The sequence below is a fragment of the Hesperophylax consimilis genome, chromosome 13 (assembly GCF_061612785.1).
Source record: "Hesperophylax consimilis isolate HC1 chromosome 13, BYU_Hcon_1.0, whole genome shotgun sequence".
Lineage (NCBI taxonomy): Eukaryota > Metazoa > Arthropoda > Insecta > Trichoptera > Limnephilidae > Hesperophylax > Hesperophylax consimilis.
This window is the reverse complement of record NC_142848.1, coordinates 36,597,679-36,619,331: the sequence shown is the minus strand read 5'-3', so window position 1 is coordinate 36,619,331 and position 21,653 is coordinate 36,597,679. Positions and strand designations below refer to the sequence as shown.

The following is a 21,653-nucleotide window of genomic DNA, read 5'->3' as shown; positions in this document are numbered from 1 at the left end:
TCGTACTAACGAGCAATACAGATGTTTTAATGTTGACATACTTTTAAAATTTGCTCCCATTCTCAAAATAAAACCTAGTATTCTCATCGCATCGCTTGTTATTTCATCGATGTGTTCGTTAAACTGTAGACTCTCGTGGAATATAACACCAAGATCACGAATCTGTGATACACGAAGAAGATTAGCACCATTCATAAAATAGGAAAAATTAAGTGGATTTTTGCCTTTGTAAAAACTGATAATCTGGCATTTACCTAAATTTAGTTGCAAATCATTGACAGAACACCACGCACATAGTTTATTAAGGTTCAACTGCAAAATTGCGCGATCGTCATCGTCTTTGATTATTCTGTATATCTTCAGATCGTCGGCAAATAACAGGACTTTAACATTAGTAAAAATATTAACAATATCATTGATAAACAAACAAAATAATATTGGGCCCAAGTGAGATCCCTGTGGTACTCCGCTCGAGGCAGCAAATGTATAAGAAGTAAACGAATCTATCTTGACTGCTAAGTACCTTCCTAATAGATAACTCTTAAACCATTCCAACATGCTCCCTCTTATTCCCAACAATTTTAGTTTACGTAATAATATTTTGTGGTTTACTTTATCAAATGCCTTACTGAAGTCAGTATATATGGAATCAGTTTGATGTGATGCATTAAGGGCATTAACAATATCATTCGTGTACAATATCAAATTGGTAAGAGTAGATCTACCTTTAATGAATCCATGTTGAAGGGGAGAGATGGTTCGATTGATTCGGGATATCAACTTATCTAGTACTAGGCTTTCAAAAAGTTTGGGTAAAGTAGACATTATACATATTGGCCTATAATTTGTTACTTCGCTCTTATTACCTTTTTTGAAAATGGGCGTTAAAAGACTAAACTTCCAAAGGTCCGGGAATACACCTGATGAGAGTGACTTTGTAAATAACTTATGAATAGGATATGACAATGTATACATACAATTTACTAAAAACCTGGGCGGAACATTATCAGGTCCTGCGGATTTTCGGGAATCAAGACTCTTCAGCTTAGATATAATATCGTCTATGGTTACATTACAGTCAGATATATCAAGAGTTTCAACCAAATCAAAGCACGAAATATTGCTGTCTTCACTTGCATTAATGTAAACGCCGCATATGAAGGAATGATTTGAGATTTTCAGGGACCAAAAGTATTAAAGTGATTTTTTTTGGGTATTATGCCGTGTTGTACTAGCTCCTTATTTAGCCAACGTTTCGGACAGTATTGCAATGTCCATCATCGGGGCACATATGTAATCTACATCAGATTACACATGTGCTCCGATGATGGACACTACAATGCTGTTCAAAACGTAAGCTAAAAAGGGAAATAGCAAACACGGCATAGTACCCTAAAAACAAATCAATATTATATCAATATGGAGGTCGTGGTTTCAAATCCCGACGTGTGCAAATATATTTTTAATGAATATTTTTTGCTGTCTCACAATTCATTATTTATTTATAATCACCATCCTAATTTCCTTCCCTCCCCACCACCTTCAGAATCACAACATATTCCAATTAGGGATGCCATAGTGTTACTGGCTACAGACAGTTAGGAGCAGTTCGGACTCTTGTCCCGTATTCACATATTAAAAAAATATTGTTCAGGTACCTACTTGAGATAAAAAAGTAAAGATGGCCACGTTTATTTATATAACTAGGAACATTGATTGAAAATGTGGTGAAAGAAGCAAATTACTTTTCAGTTTTTTGTGAACACGTGAACTATTTTTCCTCTGGTTTTTCTTAGATATTTGTTTCACCGTTCTTCAGATCTTGCTCGCTTAGCTCCCACTTATGGAAAGGCTGAGAAATCCAATCTCGGTGTAAAATTGAAAAGAAAACCACCAGCCTATTTTCCGATAAGCTAGAAAGAAATGTGCTGCCTTGTTTTTACCCAAAGAGCTTACCGTTCCGTGGAAGTCGCTAATGGGAAAAGTATTTTTTTTCAATTAATCGAGTAAGTGTTGTAGGTCTGGCTTACTGTAAAAGAACCTTCTTAAATTAGAACATTTTGATGCAACATAAAAATCTTAATGACCGGAACAAGTGAGGTGGTACTTAATCATTGAAGAAGAAGATAATATCAATAAATCTAAACAAACCATGAGACAGAACAAGGCACAAAAAAAGGTAACTGTCGCAACTAAAATCCCATTTTATTGACTATGTTCTACCCAAACATATGTATCTAGGTTACAAAGGTTTATAAGGATTCTCTGTCTTGTTTTGTTTCATGTCTCGTTTATTTTCATTAAAATTATCTTCTTTTTCAATGATTAAATATTATAAACTTCAAAAGTTATTCCAATAAATTAAGATATTTATATTTTGTGTATTTAATATCCCAATTCTTGACTGTTGGTAGACAGAAAGAAGTAATGGATGGTAATAAAAAGGGAAAGAGAAGGTTATGTGGCAGTTTCTTCAAATCGTGTTGAAAAGCATAAATAGGCAACAAAGGCAACTTTAACACATATAAATATTATGGTGGTTGATGATACTATCCATATAACTTTTGCTTATACTTTGTGTTAAGCCCCGCACTACGTTTGAATCCATTTCCTCAAGGCGTACAAGATATACCCGTTATTATTTACAGTAAAAATTTGCTTATTATTTATGTTTATCTCCGCACGATGTTTGAATCCGTTTCCTCAAGGCTTAGAGTAATGCCCGTTATTATTTAGAATAATATAAGTAACAGTAACTGTATCATTGTGAAAATCAAAATACTAACAAATCTAAACGAAAAATGAACAGAAAAAGACACAGAAAAATATAAAAGAATATGTCTCAGCTGGTTAGCGAATTCATTAAGCAAATTTCGATTCCCAGTTAAGACCGTCACGTTTTTATTTTTCTGTCTTGTTTTGTTTCATGTTTTGTTTAGATTTATTATTATTGTCTTCTTCTTCAATGATATGTTGAATTACAGTCCATAACCTTCAAAAGTTATTAAAATAAGAGTTACTCCAATGAAAATTGAAAAATAAATATATTTTCTAAAAGATATTGTCCTTTTGAAAGACCACGATTCAGAATTTAAGCATTGCACGAAATGCCAGCTACTTTGTAACCACCATCTTTCACAAACTATCGAAATTTTAACATTTACAGATTTCGCGAAATTAAATTTAGTTAGAGACTGAAAATACTGTAACATTAGTCAAGTATTAAATAAAATAAAATCCTGGGCCTGAGGTTCACGATATGGCTAACCATATTTAAAAAAAAAATTATTTAGAAATTTGTCCATGTTGTTCTTTCTGTGGTCCGTATTATAGGCTCTCGGCGTCTGTAGAGATAAAAGGTCTGCGTCGTTGTGACGTTTCCCAGGATTTGAATCAGACCAGATGATTTCAAAAACACATTCATGAGCAATCCGAATGTTTATTACGACGCAAACGACCACATTGCGCTGTCAAATAATCAGGACATAGGGCACCATGTTACAATTTTTCAACAACAAAAATATGATTTCTGTGTAAGCGTTGTGTGGTTACTGTTTTTAGCATTGATTACAGTCTCTCATTGCAAGATATTAACATTATTAACTCTCCCGCAGCCATGTGGGGGAGTAGTTAGTACCCAAAATTACTATTCTCATTATATTAGCTTAAATACTTGACATATTATTTTAGTGTTTTACGTATTTCTGCGCAAATACATAAGCTACGATAATTAATTGACTGAATAATTGGAATTTCTAGCCAAGTGGTCGTCGGAAGATCCACTTGGTTACAGACATTTTGTTTGGCATCTTGGCCTATCAAGAGTTAATGTATCAAATTTGATGTTTAAAATATACTGATATATTTCTACTAAAGCTTTCACTTTTTTACTGTTTTTTAATTCAATTGTACACCACTGTAAAGTAAGAAGTATTTTTTTGTAACCATTGTTTTTAACCCTCGTGTACAAATGTTTTAACATTTCAATGTACTCAATGTAAAAGTTCTATGGGCGTATAAAAAGAGTAAATAAAATAAATATAATTTTTAGTTTAATTCAAGTATAAAAGAAGTTGGACTGAGTTCACTTTGGACGTGATACCAATATCACAGAATTTACGGTATTTTTCTAATATAAATTTCTCGACAATCACCAACAATTTTTGCTTTTGTTTAATAATAATATTTGGCTAATTTATATAGCGCCGTTTTCGTGAGAAATCACCTCAAGGGCGCTGAAATAATATATGTATCTTTTTATCATGCTTTTATTATTAAATCCTCAATTTATTAGGATTAACTTAATGATTAAAATATTTTCAACACACTTAATCTCAATAATAAATATGAAAGAGTCAAAGACAAAGAAAATAAATAGCTAACTGTATTAGGTGGTAATAAGACAACCAATTTGTGAAACACCATTCCCTGTAAGACTAAACGATCTAGATTCAAGTACCTTTTTATTTAATTATTAAAGACAATATTAACAATTCTCGAACGAAAGGTGTGAAACAGAAAAGACAGAAAAGATTTAGTGGCATCTAGGAATTGAACCCAGGACATCTTTCCAGCCAGGGAAATGTGTCATTTTTAATTAAATCATACTTCTACTGAGAGCTACCAACTACCAATATTATCTCAATTTTCTTGAGGCAATTTTATGGGCTGACATCTTTATGTCTGATTGTAAGATTGTACCCGAACTAAATACAATCTAGATTATGTCTTGGATAAGTATATAATATATAGTATTAAAGAAGAAGAAGATAATAATAATATCTTGAAACAGAACAAGACACAGAAAAATAAAAAGGTAACGGTCTCAACTGGGAATCGTATCATATATATCTTACCGGGACAGCGGTATATATAATGCCTATTCAATACATTATATATATACCGTCAGTATAGTGGTCGGAGCACTTCCCCGGCAAGGAAAAGGTCCTGGGTTCAATTCCTGGATGCGACTGAATCTTTTTCTTTTTCACATATTTAGTTTGATAGTCAATAATATTGTGTTCAGTGGTTATATATTAAAATTTGAGGTTGTACTCATTAAGATATTCCACTATAAAAAAAATGAATTATCCTTTATTTTCCGTGTCTGTCTGTTTCATTTTTTTTTCATTGGTAGTTGTTTATGATCTTCAATAATCGAATTATATCATTTAAAAACAGGATTTATCAGGGAAATACCAACATTACAAAATTTTAAAATTACAAAATTATTAAAATTATACATTACAAAAGTTTACAAAATTTAAAAAAAATATATCCTACAAGAGATTTTGTTCTTTGGAAAATAATAAACGATAAAATATATGACAGTTTCTCATCCCACAACTCCGTATAATAACAAAAAATTCATATCGCAGGATGCATTTCCCGGAAAGGTCTTTGTGAAACGTCCGGCCTTTGAGTCTAATGCCTCAGAGGAAGCGTAACGATCGAATACCTTTGTAGCGACCCATTTTCCACTGCAGTAACTTTCGTGTTGACATTAGAGTTTGCTGGGAAAAAGATCTTGCCTATCGACAAATGAAAAGGACATTTATTGCACAGTGTAAAGCTGCTCAAATAGATCTGTCTTCTTTGTGAAAAAAATTTGATAATCAGATTACTAAAAATAAAGTCCTGCAAGTAAGCTGGAGTATCGCACCATACTAAATATATATGCATTAAAATTCAGAAAAAATCTTCAGGCATATTTTTACATTTCAATGCATGCACCACGTTCTGCAAAAATTGTAATACTTTGTTTATATAGTGCATAATTCTTTTAATAGACCATTCATCATGGAATGCAATGGCAAATACGTGCCTGAAGATATACTGGTCGTAGTCCTCACCATGACTTGTTCCAGATACCATATGACGGAACCGATGTTCTAGCACAGCATAGCATGACAAGAGGAATGGTGCTATTTAATGAAATTTCCAAAACAGTAAATATTATATTTAATATCATAGTCTATAAATAACCTTAAAACCTTTTTTATTTCTATCTTCGCAAATGTAAGGAATATTAAAATCAGAAATCTTGTACTGTAAATGAATTATTTACAGTACATGAACTGTCGTATTGAATTGAAAATTATAAATTATTTTTTATTTATGCATTAAAATGAATGCAGAGCTTCATTTATGATTTATTTTTCAATTTACAGCTTAGATTTCAGATTGAATTCTATAAATCATGATGATCCGTACAAGAATGTGGTCGCTGGTGTTGAAAGCCATTAAGCTACGGGTGTTATTGTGGATGTTATATCAAATGATAACGTTATCGAACTTAATTAAAGGTATATTTACAATCAATTAACACACATAATTTAATATTAACATTTAAACTAGAAGGTGGTGAGCGAACACGGAAGCGCGCGGTGTGGTAGCCTCAACTATCAGGAGCTGAATTGTTCGGTTTGGGTTAGCTCGGCCTGGAGACTCAGTTATAACGTCCCCTATTGGTGGACGGGTCGCCATTGTGCCAGTCGAGTCGCCATTAGTATAAGGTACTTTATTGTGAGATTGCTGCCGTGTTCGCTTTCCACACTCTATACACGAGTTTGATCACTAGTGTGGAGAGCCATTAAACCTTTTTAACGTAGGAGTAAAATGATAACTCGTATATTATATAGCGTTGGACTTGGCACAATGCCATTCATACCGAAGGTTTTTAATAATAAGCTCGCGTTCTGAAGTTTATACAAAGACAACGATAAAGTTTTAATGAATACACATGCGGATGAAGCGTTTTGCACTAGGATTATTATAATGCACATTAATTTTGGTTTCCTTTCAAGCAAAATTAAGTCTTAGACGTCAAACGTTGATCGAAATTAAATTTAAATCATCATTAAATCTTCAATGAAAACTATCAAAAAGCCAAAATGTTTTTAAACGTCAAAATATCGCGTTGCTCTATTCGTATCAGATTCAAATTTTAACTACTTGGTATGGCGACATTGAATTGCACTAAATAAATAAACTTCTTATTTGGAGAATGAGACTTGTAAAATAATATCTTAAGCAAATTAGATTTTACGAATGCCATAATTAAACTAAAGTTTGTAAGGAGCATGGTGTGGAGTGAAATTCAGATCAGGTCTTAAAGAAATTAATGTAAATAGGCTCGATGAGGGGAAGGAATCAATAAAAACCGTGGACCCTAAGCAGAAAGGTTCCACAATGACTGTGCTGCAAACCGTAATAAAATTTGCTTTTTTGTGCGGTGTCTTCGGGTTTGGGACAAGAGGATTTAATAAATGGAACATGCAGCAAAAACATAAGAGCCTATGACCAGAGAAGTTTTATCTAGATAAAACAACATGAAGAATTATTGAGAGGATTAAGCACTAAGCACGTCTTTTAGCATTAAAATATGTGAGAAACTGCAGAAATCAGAAAGCGGTCCAGAAATGTTTTACGAAGGCAGAAATAGATTGTTACCAATTATTAATGTGTTCACATCGCATCACAACATTGTTCACCATGGCTGTAAATAGTATGTACCTACTGCCACTTTACTTATACACCAAACGCTTTACATTCATTGGCTTATTGAAGCGGCGAGTCTTTCTCAAAGAGTTTTGGCGCAGATGATTGTGCATGGAGAACAGTTTAAAAAATCAATAATCTAGTGAAAAACAAAAAAGAAACTTACGTGATGAGTCGTATCGTATGCCTTCAAACTCCTCAAAACACTTGAGCAGGGCCGCGGTCCCAGGAGCGGTCTGCGGCCAGCACAGAATTCCGTCCCAGTAGACCGGGCAGTTTCCATCGGGCTGCGCTCCCGCCGCCCGCAGCGCGCAAGCCATCCCCTGACTGCGGTTCACGCTTTTAATCAACTCCAAGTCGAGGTCCCCAAACTCATGGCCGAACCCGTCCAGGTGCTCCAAGTCCCCGCTCATCTCGAAGCCGCGGTGACCGCTGTCACCGTGACCCAGTGCTGTCTGCAAGTGCGCTGGAGCCTCGGTTACAGCTTCGAAAAGCTTGCGTCCGACCTGTTTCATCAATCCTGCATCACTTGATTTTAAAAGTTTTTCCAAAATTACACTCATCTTTAAGCCGTTTATTTACTTTTTAATGTGGTCTTGAATTTAATTCATGAAATTATTATTCAATGATGTTCATAAATGTTGAAGTTTTAAAATATTATACTTTTCAACGCCATCCCAAATTACATTAACACATTAAGATTTATCTCGAAATTCTTCCGAGAATCTTTTCCGTTATCATCTTATACGGTATTTACTGTCTAGTTCTCTGTTTGTCTTCTCTTTTCCGACTCGCTGGCTAAAGTTATAATTCTAACATGCTCTCATTTGAATTTCAATTTATTCCACTTCAGAAGTTTTAAATACCAACTCTTACGTTTTCTCGAGACTTTTAACTTACTTTAGAAATACACACACGTCAATGTATTAAGCCCCGATTTAGTATCTTTAAAATTCGAAAGAAAAAACTTTTATCACTTATGTTTAGATTTCACTTAACTTTATCACTAAAAGTTTACCACTTTAGAATAGAGATTGATTGAAAATTGAAGTTTTCTCCTCGGGAAACGTTCGTGCAGCTTCCGTTGACTCTTTGAGACTAAGTTTCAGGTGTTTCTCGCGTCTTGTATCTGTTAGTGGGTATTGTTGTGTGACGTCATTCTATCAACAGAGATGTTGGTTCGCTCTTTCGAGATAAGAAGCCTCTTGCAGCACCCAGAGGTTCTGTAGGCAGAGTTGGCAACTTATCTCATCGCGATAGTGAATTGTGTACTCGGTTGGAGAACTGCGCCGTTAGCTGTGAAGGGAAATAAATGTATTAAATAAACAAAGTAAATCAATACGGCTTCTCTTGTTAGATACATATTATAATGTTTCAGGAAATCTTTTCTGTAACAATACATGATATATTCAATTAAATTGATAATGTTATTCGAATCTTAATGTTTATATTTGTATGGACCTTTACAAATATTACAAACAATTTGAATTGTACTTTCTCATACCCAAACAAGACATATGCAAAACACAAATAGTAAGTATGTTTATAAAGAAGCTACATCAAACCATTGTTTTAACTTTATTCCACTTTTATTCCTCTCTAACCGTACCGTTTTCAGACAATCACGTCCATTTTCATTTTTACTTAAATCGTGGTTTTATAGTTCGTGTATTAATTTATAAAATAAGTAAGTAGTTAATTAATAAGTAATAAACAAATTAAGTATGAATACCATTTTTTTATATTAACTCCACACAGGAGGCCCTAAATAAAAATAATTTCCCTCAGGGCCTATGTCATCTTTGGGGACGCTGTGTGGAGGGTCTTTTTGTGGAGAGGAAGGAGTGAACATGGGTCTTGAAGAGTCCCATGTTGTAGGAGGGAGAAAACACAGAGGCCGGCAGTTCGTTCCACAGTCGAGCTGTTGAACTTAAGAACGAATCGTAGAATCGACCCGTTCTCATGTGACAAATGTCAACTGTGTACAAATGTTGGGCGCGCGTTTGGCGTGTATCCCGACTACGCACCGGTGCCGAAGGGATCAATGACGCTAGTTCCTCAGAGCATCTTACATTGTAATACCGATAGAACAAAGACAGCATAAACTGACGCCTGTGCTCTAAAGATTGCAGTCCGTTTGTTTAGATTGGGGAATCTATCAAACGGACCGCCCGTTTCTGCATAGAGTCAAGGGTTTTTATCAGGTATTTTGGGGCTCCGGACCAGAGATGTCTGCCAAATTCGACAGTAGGGCGCACTTGCGATTTGTACAGGGTCAGCAGTTGTGTACTATTAAAGTATCTGCGGGCCCTGTACAGTACGCCCAGCTTCTGAGAGGCCAACTTTACTCTGGCTTCGATGGAGCCCCCGTACCTGAGCTGGTCACTTATAGTTACACGAAGCATATCAATGGAAGGCCTGTTCGGAAGATTTCTTCCATTGAAGGAGACTAGATTATCATTTGGATCCCTTTTAGACCTGTCAGACAGGATTGGGTCTTTGAAACATTAAATTCGACGAGATTATTTTTACCCCAGGAGGAAATACTCTCGAGATAACCGTCCATTCTCTGCTTCAAAGCCCTCCGAGCCGTTGGAGTTTGTGTGCCCTTTGGGGGCTTGTCAAACAAAAAGCTATCATGAACTGTACTGTCATCCGCGTAGCAATGAATCGGTGCACATGTCAAAAAAACATAGTTTTAACCAAAAATATACCAGTCTGGAGATGAATGTTACTGTCCGAAACCGGTCTGGTGGGAGAGAAAAAAAAGTGGAAAAAAGTTAAGTGTTTAATTGCTGTATTACTTATTTTCATCCGTACCAGTTCAGCGATGGTATAGTTAAGTTCTCCATAAGCCCGGCTTAAGGTCGGTCTAACCATACCAGCGCCGCGGTGTGTTAAGAAGTCAAGTTTTTAGCTATTCCGACCTTACGCACCCCTCAGTATTGATTATTATAACAGGGTTTCATTTAATTGTTTTAATATTAATGAATAAGAAAATAATACTAATTAATCTAAAAAAATAATAATAATAATAATAAACAAAACAAGAAACAGAAAAAGTCACAAAAAATAATAACTCAACTAAGAATCTATCTCAGGATCTTTGTCTTGCGGGGACAACGTCTTTATTCACTCGACCACTGGGACCTATTTTTTATACTTCATGTTTATTGATCTCATATTTCAAGTTCAGAATTAACAATATTATTTTGCAACTAATTTTAAAACGTTTAACTATATTAATACCAAGCAATAACAATTATTGATAAATTAATATATTTTTTTATTAAAAAGATTTGAAGGAAATTTCAATTCCCAGGACAGTGAAACTGTTCAAGAAAATTTAAAATTTAAACAAATTGTATCGTTTTTCCAGAAGTAAGCTCAAATTCACCTTACTCCTGATACACAGGCGTACTTATTGGTTACAACTTCACTGTAATATATTAGGAACAAGATGTTCCCAATTTGATCCAAATATTTACTTAACCTAGTTATAATAGTTAACTATTAGCAATACCATGACGAGAGCTGTAGTACCCATGTATATATTGTATCTTTGTGTTATTAATGTTAAATACATATTTGCCTATTTGTTAGGAAAACCTATTCGGTCTATCTGCTAATATCTTTTGAATATCTGGTAGCTCTCTGTGACAATATTTAAGTAAGATAAAAAAATTAAATCAAACATCAAATTTAGACAAACCTAAGCAGCACTTTACTTTGAAATTCTGCTGATAACAGAAAAGGCGAAATTGAACAATGGGAATTTAGTAATAATTATTTTACAACGGCTAAGGTGAGACTCTAGTAAAGCTGCAGGTTGCGAGTTCAAATCCTGACGTGAGCAAATAATTTTTTTATAATTAATTAATGTAATTACAAAATTCAATATTAATTAATTAAAACAATATATAGTTTATTTGCAGCACGTTCCAGAGTAGAAGATACTCTCAGTATCACCCTGGTGTAAGACCACCATTCAGAATTGATACTTTGTCAACCGAGTCGGTATAATTATTTCCCTCCATAAGTATTCAGGGCATTGTACATATGGTAGTTAGTCCCAAAATTACTGCACTAAAATAAATACCGACTTCTAGTATTACGTAGTGGAATCCGAAAGCTAATCGATGTGAGCAATTCTGGACGCATATTCTGTCAGACAATTAGGCAACTTGAAATTAAACAAAGTTAATACTTTCGCCGTATGGTGCGGTACCACGAATACATCATCATAACTGCTTTTCTTCAAGACGACATAAATTATAATGTGATTTGAAACTAAACCCTTAGGAAAACAAACATCTTAAGCCCGGTACTTGCATGTATAATCAAAAGAGCCCATAGCAAGGTAAATAAATGCGAATATAACAAAAACAAGAGGTGAAAAGTTTTATGGCGTCAATGTAATTTTTTTTAAAGAAATATTACATTGAAATGTCTATTTCACGAAATTTTGTTTTATCTCTCTGTCAGTAAGAAAAACAATATTGAAATAATTTTATCTGCTAGTATTATTGTCGGAAATCCTATGTTAGTGAAGTAAAAAAGTAGAACGATGAACGGGAAAAATAACTTGTTTTTGTTTATAAAGCATTCAAGCGATTCATGTAAAAGGGAAATCACATTGTCACCTTCTCTTAAAAATAAGAAGAAATATGTTTTGTTATCGTTTCTGGATAATGTCGGTAAAATGAGATGAGCCAAGAATAAATAATTTATTGATGTCAGCACGCATTTAGGAATGGAGATCGATTTTTCACAAAGTCGTGGATTATTTGAGAATGGGTATTCTGATCCCAGATTATTTTTAGATTCTCGTTTTACTACGTTTTCAAAGATTTGATAAATCGAAGGCAGAAATTTAAAAAAAATATCTCACAAATAATATGTCTATGAACTATGAACTGAGTCAAGGGTATTCAGCACGGTCGATCGATAATGCCGGTAACTTGTCACCATTTGGAGCATGACTATGAATCGCTAACGTACAAACAACAAATGACGTCGAATAAATGTAAAACACGTTCTGCACTGTTGTTTTTTGGCAATCTGCAGTCATGTTCAAGGTGTGAGGGATGCACACGATTCGGAGAGACATTAGAGGGAGATCTTTTTAACTTGCACCGTGTTGGGAGAGATGAATTCAAACGTCCGTTACTCCTAGACACACTGACCCCCAGATTACTACTCACCCGTCATACCTTTTTCCTTCCTATAGCTTCCTCTCCTTTCTTCCCAAAAAAACCCTCCACACAGAATCCCCAAAGATGACCGAGATCCTGAAAAAAATGTTTTCCTCAAGGCCTCCTGTTTGATCGTTTGATGTTTATCGATCGACTGTACGGGAATCTAAAGGTACGGAGATTAGGTAACTATTAAAAAACGGCTTTCATATTTTTTTGTTTCGACCATCACATTAGCGATGCGTCATAATTCATTTTATTTCAGCAGGAGTCACGATACCAGCTCAATATATTCGTACGGCTCAAAGAGTCCACTCAATTTAACGACGGCTCAATTGAACGGGAGCAATGGGCTCAGAACGTTTGAGCAATGATAGTACTTTACTCGCTTGACACACCTCGCCCGAAAACTTCTCCCCCAGTACGGCTCCCCAGTACGACTCCCCCGGTATGACTCCCCCGATACGGCTTCCGCGATACGCCAGTATTTGAACCTGCAATCTCCGGATTTGTAGCAAAGGAACGTTATTGTTCAACCATGAAGGCCACCATCTTATCATGGAGGAAATCTTTCAAATTTATTTACATATTTTTGAAAGTTTATAATATCGTCTAGTAGGTGCGGCTTTATTCGAAAATATTTGATTTCAACTCAAATTAAGTTGTAAATATATACAGGGTATTAAAGGACGTACTCGGCTTACTTTAACCAGTGATTCCTGATATTAAGTAAAAAAATGTCATTGAAATTTTTAAATCCTGTGACTTTTTTTGTAGTTTTGGTTTTTTTCAAATATTATTTTTTTCAAAACCAATCAAAAATAAATTTATTCTATGTGTCGTCACTGGCCACTTAGCCTAGTAACCGACCAACTTCGATCTTAACTGTACAAAACCTAAAAAAAATTAATGTATTAAGTTAAAAATAAAGACAAAATATCAAAAATGTCTCGAAATAATGTCAGTAATCAATGGTTAAAATAAGTCAAGTCTATCCCTTAACATTCTGTACATGGCCATATTTTTTGTAATAACTAAATGATTAATAACCTGATATTGTAATTTTTAATTACTAAAGACAATATTAACGATAATCTGAAATAGAAAAATCAGAAAAATTGAACCCAATAAAATTGAATTGATCGAATTAAACACTAAAATTGTATTCTATTTTTTTTTATATATTTTAAATTAAAATATTAATACATGCTTCAAATTACCCATAATAATCCATCACAACTTGCCAGATTCAAAAAATCAATTTTTTTCTTGATTTTTCCTAAGTCCAACGTGTTATAATTCCCAATTCCATTTCTAATACAAAGTTATAAGAAAAGCGAAGCTACGTAAGTTACGTAATTTCGTAATTTGAGTTTTACCCTAACCATCCCAACCAAGGCCAGAACACTGAATTAAGTTGCTTGCTTTTATATAGGACACTTCCTTACTATTTATGTTATCATGGTAAAACTACTGCCATAAAACATTTTTAAATGTTTTAAAATATAATTTTATAGGAGGATATTGCATAAATAGATAGTAAGTTAGAACGCCTAACACCTAAAATGTGGAATAAATTGCCACACGAATTAGAAATAATAATGAAGACCTGACAAAATTCAGAGTGGAGCTGAAAACTGAAATCTTCAGAAAATCATAAATATTAATGGTACAGTTACAAATCTTATTTACATATCTAAGATAGTCGGTAAGTACAGAATATATGATCTGCTGCTGTACAAGTTATTTAAAACTGGCACCACCTGGTATTAATCGGGACTTTAAACCTTATCGCCATCTACATAAAGAGTGTTATTGTTAGCGGCCAGATTCCAAATGTTACATGACGTGGTACATCGCCTTAACCCATTGGCCTCAGACTTATTTACCTATCAAATTAGACTTCACCCCATCGTTAATAAAAATTGAAAATCTGGATTGGTTAACTAAATCTAATATAACTTTACTATAAGTTTAAATGTGTGTTAAAATATTTTGAAAAAAAAAATATAGTTAAAATATATTTGAAATTAATAATATGTGGATATATGAAGATACAAAATAACATAGTATAACTAAAAAAAAAATAATTTGGTATGATAGTCCTCAAGTACTCAAGGTATGCATTTTTTGCATGTTCAGCGCTATTTTGAAGAAATTGAATAGCCGTCACCGCTTACAAAATTCGAACGAAAATATCAGAGAAAAACAATTCAAACATATTATTGCCAATACTAAGAGATGAAATTTTCGTAATCTGTAGAGCAATTGGCGTTTCAATTTTTGTTTTATTCATTATTTAGAAGGCCAATTTAGTCCAGCGTCCTGGCCTGGATTGAGGCAGTTTTGGTTTTGCTGTGAAATGTTCGTCCCTACCCAAATTTCGGTGTACTAATTCTGATGGTAACATAAACGATTCTGACAAATAGAAAAGATGTCAGCGCCGAGTTATTTTCATCCCGCGCCGTTCGATACGACAGCGGAACGAGAAACTGGAATTACCAGAACAGATTTGTTCTTTAATGGAAGTTAAAATTTATTAATAAAAACGTCAAACGAAGGATCAATAAGCCAGATCAACAAAAATGGGAACTGAAAGTGTCAAGTTTAATTATTTTGACCAAAACCTATACAACTTTGTTGTTTAGGATTTCTCAGGTAATTTTTTATTTTTATTTGCGTTTTTCGTTAGCGCTGTTAAGAATCGGGTGTGACGTCATGGAGAATGATTTTTTTCGTTTGATATATATTTAGTACTTGATTTTATATTTTGTCAAATTCAAAAACGTTTTTAAATACATTTCTTTCAATTTCACTTGTTTTCCTACATGCAGATAATGTATGAATGTATGTAATGAATGAATGCAAATCGTGAATGTGAAAATTAACCCACACTCCAACATCCGATCGAGCTGACATTCGGCAGATAGACTTGTTGTCGATGACAGATCAATATATCAACTTTGTATCAATCACGTAAACACACGCTGACATATACGCATTTTTCTGAAATCGGACGAAATGATGAGTTATTATACGAATGTCAGTTTAACTCGATCAGCATCTGGCAAGGTCGGTAGCGTGGTCGACTCCGGTTTCTGGGAAAGAGGGTTCAATCCTCAGCCAAAAAATTTTTTTTAAAGTTTTGAATGTCGCTTAAAAATCAACGTATTAAAGTCAAATGTTTTTTACGGGTTGTTTTTATTATTTATTTAAACTTTTTAAATTTTTACTTTTGACATAAAAAATGTACTATTGATAAAATCAACAACAGGGGCATAAATGCATTGCAAAAATGAGTTAAATAAATACTACTACAGATAACTGTTGACTTGTAAGAAAAATGTGTATATTTCACTGTATTTTAGCAAAGATTATTTTTTTATAACAGTTAATATTTTGACGCAGCATACTCCCTTAAAAGGCTGTAAATAGTGAAATGTACAGTTTAGGGGCAATGAAATAAATATGTCTTTGGACGAATCTGGTTTTCTAATGGGGTACTGCATATACGAGTAGGTACACAAGCGCCAGTCTTTGACTAGATCGGTATGATTTTTAATGACTTTTTTTAGACGGGTGTAAATACATTTTAAACATTGAATTTAGAAAAAAGTTTTCAACTAGAATATTTATATTAAACTATATTTTTATTTAATTGAAAAATATTTTTTTTAAACTATGTTTATGTTTCTTGCCGTTGAAAACCTTAACCTGAAACCTTACCGTTTTATTAAACTTTTATTATTTTTTGTATCAGAAGATACTAAAAAATACGTATAAATAATACACTAAGACGAATAAACATTTCTATGTTAGTCCTACCACCTACAAAGAATAACTTCAAAGCATGCAGGTAGATTGCAGTCTGATTCATATAAGTTAAAAATGACAAGTTTACATTATTAGAAATGCATCTTTCGAAACTATACACATCTGAACTGATGGTTTAAACTGTAAGTCCGTCAGAAATTATATCAAAAGAAAAAGGAAGTAGCATTACGGCTCATTATCCTAAAATAAATGATATATAAAATGTATAATTACCTTAAGAATCTTAGTATCTAGTACATGACAGCACTAGTGGTGTAACCTTATACGGTGGGTAAGTGTACGCGGCGATATCTAGGACGAATTCGTGCATCTGCGCTCATTCCTCGAATCTGTAGAAGCTTCGTGCCACCTTGACCCAGTCAAAATAAAAGATTGACACATTTGTTCATGGTTTTCGTATTTGTTTTGCCGTTATTACTGTTGGGTGGTACAATGGGAAATTGTATCAGAACGGTCAGTCTATGACAAATTTTGATAAAATAATATTAGTTTCACGGGTATTGTAACAAAATTCCCATATTATAATCTATATTTTTAAAGTATATTTTATATTTATGTGTAAGCGTATGGGTTTTGTGGGTGCGTACACTTATCTAAAATATATTTGAAGCAAATACATATAATTTCATCCTTTATTGAAATTATACATTGAAAAATATAAATAATAAAATATTCACGTAAGAACGTATCTGGTTCGGTCATTTTGCACTCAAGAGCATATGTATGGAAAGTCGACTGCGTATACTTAGACTATGGTATGCGTAGACATGCACGTGGAATGTATAAATTGCGCACGGTTACCCCAAGTAACTCTTAGTATCAATACATTGCCCAAAACCAATCTTTTCATTAACTCTCAAAGAAGAATCTCCGTATAAATCATTTTTAAAAAATAAAAAATTCTTCGCAACACAAGTCAGAATTATGACCACTTTGATGCGCGTTCGTGACGATAAAAAACTATTTAAATAGACCAAAGTGACAGAATGTGAGACTGGCGTATAAATCAAGTTATATTGGAACACGTAATCGTCCCATCGCGTGTCCTTGCAGATCGTGAAGTGTAAGTGATGTACCTACCCACTTACAAGTGATATATTTATGAAGGCCGTTCAGATACTTCTCAAATAGAAAAATCTAATAAATCAAATATGATATAAAGAAAATCTGCGGTTTTGTGGAACTTACGCTTTCCAGAAGAATAATATTTACATAACTTTTTGTCGTATGTCGTTCAATTAATTAATACGTGAGGTTTTTCTTTTACCGTGTGTTAAAATAGATTTAAACCACTGAAAAAAAAAACCGATCAAAATTTTATCATTGCCGATTTTAAATAAAACTGACGTCATCAATTAATATGAGATTTTTTGACTCCTAGGCCCCAGATAGGAAAATTAAAATGATTACAAAAATGCTCGAAAAATTACACTCTATAGAAATATGGTTAGATTTGAGATTCTATATAATTCCGGTATACAAAAAAATGAATTTCATATAAATAAGTACATTATACGTTTAAATCAGTTTGGAAGCGGGTTTGGGTGCCGTCGCCTCAAAAACTACTTATTGGATAACCAACACCTCTACCATAGGTCACTCCAAGTGATTTGCTACGTTTGGTGACTAAGCAGGGGTGCCCGGGTTCATCGGATGCCGTATGTTCAGGATACGCCTGCCCACTAGCTACTAAGCGTGCCCGATCAGGAGAGAGTGGTTTGGGTAGACCCTTTGAACTCTCCAACTGTTCTCTCTTGACCCATCGCCTTGCACGGCAGTTGGGGGGATAGATCATTTGTCCGTCACTCTTGGATTTTTTTTTTTTAAATTAACTCCACACAGGAGGCCCTGATGAAAATAATTTCCCGCAGGGCCTATGTCATCTTTGGGGATTTTGTGTGGAGGGTCTTTTTGTGGAGAGGAAGGAGTGAACATGGGTCTTGAAGAGTCCCATGTTGTAGGAGGGAGAAAACACAGAGGCCGGCAGTTCGTTCCACAGCCGAGCTGTTGAACTTAAGAACGAATCGTAGAAGCGACCCGTTCTCATGTGACAAATGTCAACCGTTTACAAATGTTGGGCGCGCGTTTGGCGTGTATCACGACTATGCACCGGTGCCGAAGGGATCAATGACGCTAGTTCCTCAGAGCATCTTCCATTGTAATACCGATAGAACAAGGACAGAATACCTACCTGACGCCTGTGCTCTAAAGATTGCAGTCCGTTTGTTAAGATTGGGGAATCTATCAAAGGGACCGCCCGTTTAGGCACAGAGTCAAGGTTTTTTTTTAGGTATTTAGGGGCTACGGACCAGAGATGGCTGCCAAATTTGACAGTAGGGCGCACTATCCTATACATACACTGATCTTCTCCTTTATTTTCTTAAAAAGACACCCTACATATAATTCCCAAAGATGATGTAAGCTCTGAGGGAAATTATTTTTCTCGGGGCCTCGTGTATAAAAAATGTAAAGGAATGTAAAAAAAATCGAAAGTTTTTGATAAACTATTTTGTCAATGGAACAGTTGCAAGAATACGAATATAATGCAACGTCTAACGAAAAAATGTCGCAAACGTCAAACGTCATAAAAGTCGCTCCATGTGCATTGTGCATGGCTATTATGGTAATTTATCATTTCTTCTTTAATTTATGAATTAAACAGAAAATTATAGTTATTATAATAAGTGAAATAAAAAATAAAACACTAACTGTGAAACAACGGCCTTTGTAGTATAGAGGTAAGGCTCTCGGCTAATAATACGAAGGTCACGGGTTCAAATCCAGGCGTGCTCAAATAAATTTCATAATTTGAAATTAACATATGTATAGTAAACTTGCGCCACGTTCCAGAGTGGAAGATACTTAAGATATTATTGAAAAGTTGCTTGAAATGGTTTTAGGCGTGTTTGGTGACAGTATCTGAATAGTCAGTTATTTATTCACCTTCCCCTTCCTCTTCAGCGTCACAACATACACCAATTGGGGATGCCATAGTTTCACTGGTTCCAGACGGTTTGGAGTAGTTGGGACTCTTGCGCGGTGTTCACATAAATATAAACAAATCACGTCATTCAAATTTTACATAAGCACATTAATTTCACGGGGAACAAAGGAGAAAATGTATATTCTCTGAATATCAGAAAAACCAAGAATAAATAATAAGAATTTCAAAAAAAAATGTTTTGACGTAGAATATATAGTAAGCCTAGCAATCACTAAAAGAGAAACCTCGTCTTAGATTATTTATCCCTCTAAGTAAAAAAAAACTTTTTCCGAACAATAATTATAGGTGAATTCACTGGAGACCGGAGTCTTAAATATATTTATCCATTTTGATAAAATTAATAATAATCGCGGGTCAACTTCTGAAATCGAATTTGTCCAAGAACAAAAAGACACGTCCGGAATTTACACGGTATTTCGGTAATCTCAATAGGATAAAGGAAACCAAAAACTTTTGGATTCCAAATCGAGAAAGTGAGTTTCTGACACCGAGTAGATTATATAAATAGAAGTGTGATCGATACCGATTTGAGAGAAATCAGATTCGATGGTTATTATTAATATTAATAATAATTATTATTATTAATTATTAATTTACATTTGGTTGACCTTTGACTCCTAGGCATTATCTGATCAAGAATAAGTTTAGTAAATTGGTAGCGGGTTCGAATCTTCACAGATAAAATTCATTTAATTGATATGTACATAAATGTTTTTTTTTTAAATTACAAATCAAATAACCTTTAACTTTAACAAAAATAAAATTGCATTTGTTGAAAATTTTACTAATTTAATTTTGAGAAAGTAAAATTCAATTTAAATAAAATAAAATTTAAATAAAAAACAACAAATTTACATAGATTAATATTTCATTTGTCAAGAATAACATTCATTTTAATTGAAATTACAAAATGACATTGAATTTGAATAAAATGGCATTAAATATGTACGTATTTTAATTTTGAAATTTTTATTTTACTTTGCAACCTAGTTAGGTATATTATTTTTTCGTAAATGTACACTCCTCTTCCATCCACAAGCAAATGCTTTTAATAATGGAATTGTAGTAAAAATTAAAACAGTATGACTTTTAAACATTGTATATTTATTGTAAAAAAAAACCAAATAATAAACAAATACAAATATTATAACATTTTGAAAAAAAATATTTTTTCAGTATGTTACAATATACATAATTTAAAAAAAAATTATTGGTAATAAAGACAATTAATTTTTAAAATAACTTAATTTTTTAACAAAATTATATTTAATTTGAATCAATTAACAATTAATTGAAATCAAATAACATTTAATGTTTTTCAATTAACCTAACGTAGTGGATTTATTTACTAAATTTGTCTCGTGTTCTATTTCCATCATTTAAATACCATCCCGTTGAAAGTCTACCAATCAAAATCATTGCTTGATTTGGCTTACGCCATGACTGAACACCAAAGATAAAGAGCCAGCTACACCCTCACCTACTCATTCTTATTACTTCCACCCTTCACTCCCTTCAGCCTCGCAATGTACAATATATTGAGGATATCGTAGTCCCCTACTCTGGGCAGTTTGAACTCTTGTGCGGTATTAAAATTCATAAGTTATTCATCAATTTTACCAAAGTAAGGAAATATTGAGCTTACTTCGGAAATATGAACGCTCTTACAGCACACTTCTATCGGTGTATTTCTTCTGTGGTTTTTGGTAATCCGCGAGCTCAACTGCTGTGCCCTTGCCGTGACAGAAATGTATTGTGTGTTCACCAGTGAAAATCGTGAAAGGCAAAGTGAGATTGAGAGTAGGTACTACGCGAAATAAGAGATGGCGGTGGAACTGAAGCGGAAACGTGAACGGTTGGAATACGTAGCGCGATCTACGTGGGGTGTTAATAAAAACGTAAAGGATTGGCTGGTTTTAGGGGTGAATACATACAAATCGCAGGGCTTACCCGAGACATTCGCAATTGGTGACTTTCGGGTCACTTGCGGTCGTCAGTCGATAGATTATATGTGATGTTTCGTCTTGAGATACATACGTACCATTTTTTAACATTAGCTCCACATAGGAAATTAATTTACCTTTGTGCCTATATCGTATTTGCGGAAGCTGTATAAGGTC

The 21,653-nt window shown here is 33.9% G+C and overlaps 1 protein-coding gene across 1 annotated transcript in view; it reads right to left on the bottom strand.

Moving 5' to 3' along the window:
• The window catches only part of Dh44-R2 (Diuretic hormone 44 receptor 2), a 573,525-nt gene that overhangs the window by 336,114 nt on the left and 215,758 nt on the right, over nucleotides 1-21,653 (bottom strand). Inside the window, exon 2 of the mRNA XM_089639080.1 lies at nucleotides 7,667-8,796. Within this exon, the coding sequence (XP_089495206.1) occupies nucleotides 7,667-8,063 (397 nt within the window). The 5' untranslated portion in view covers nucleotides 8,064-8,796. The remainder of the gene's footprint in view (nucleotides 1-7,666; nucleotides 8,797-21,653) is intronic.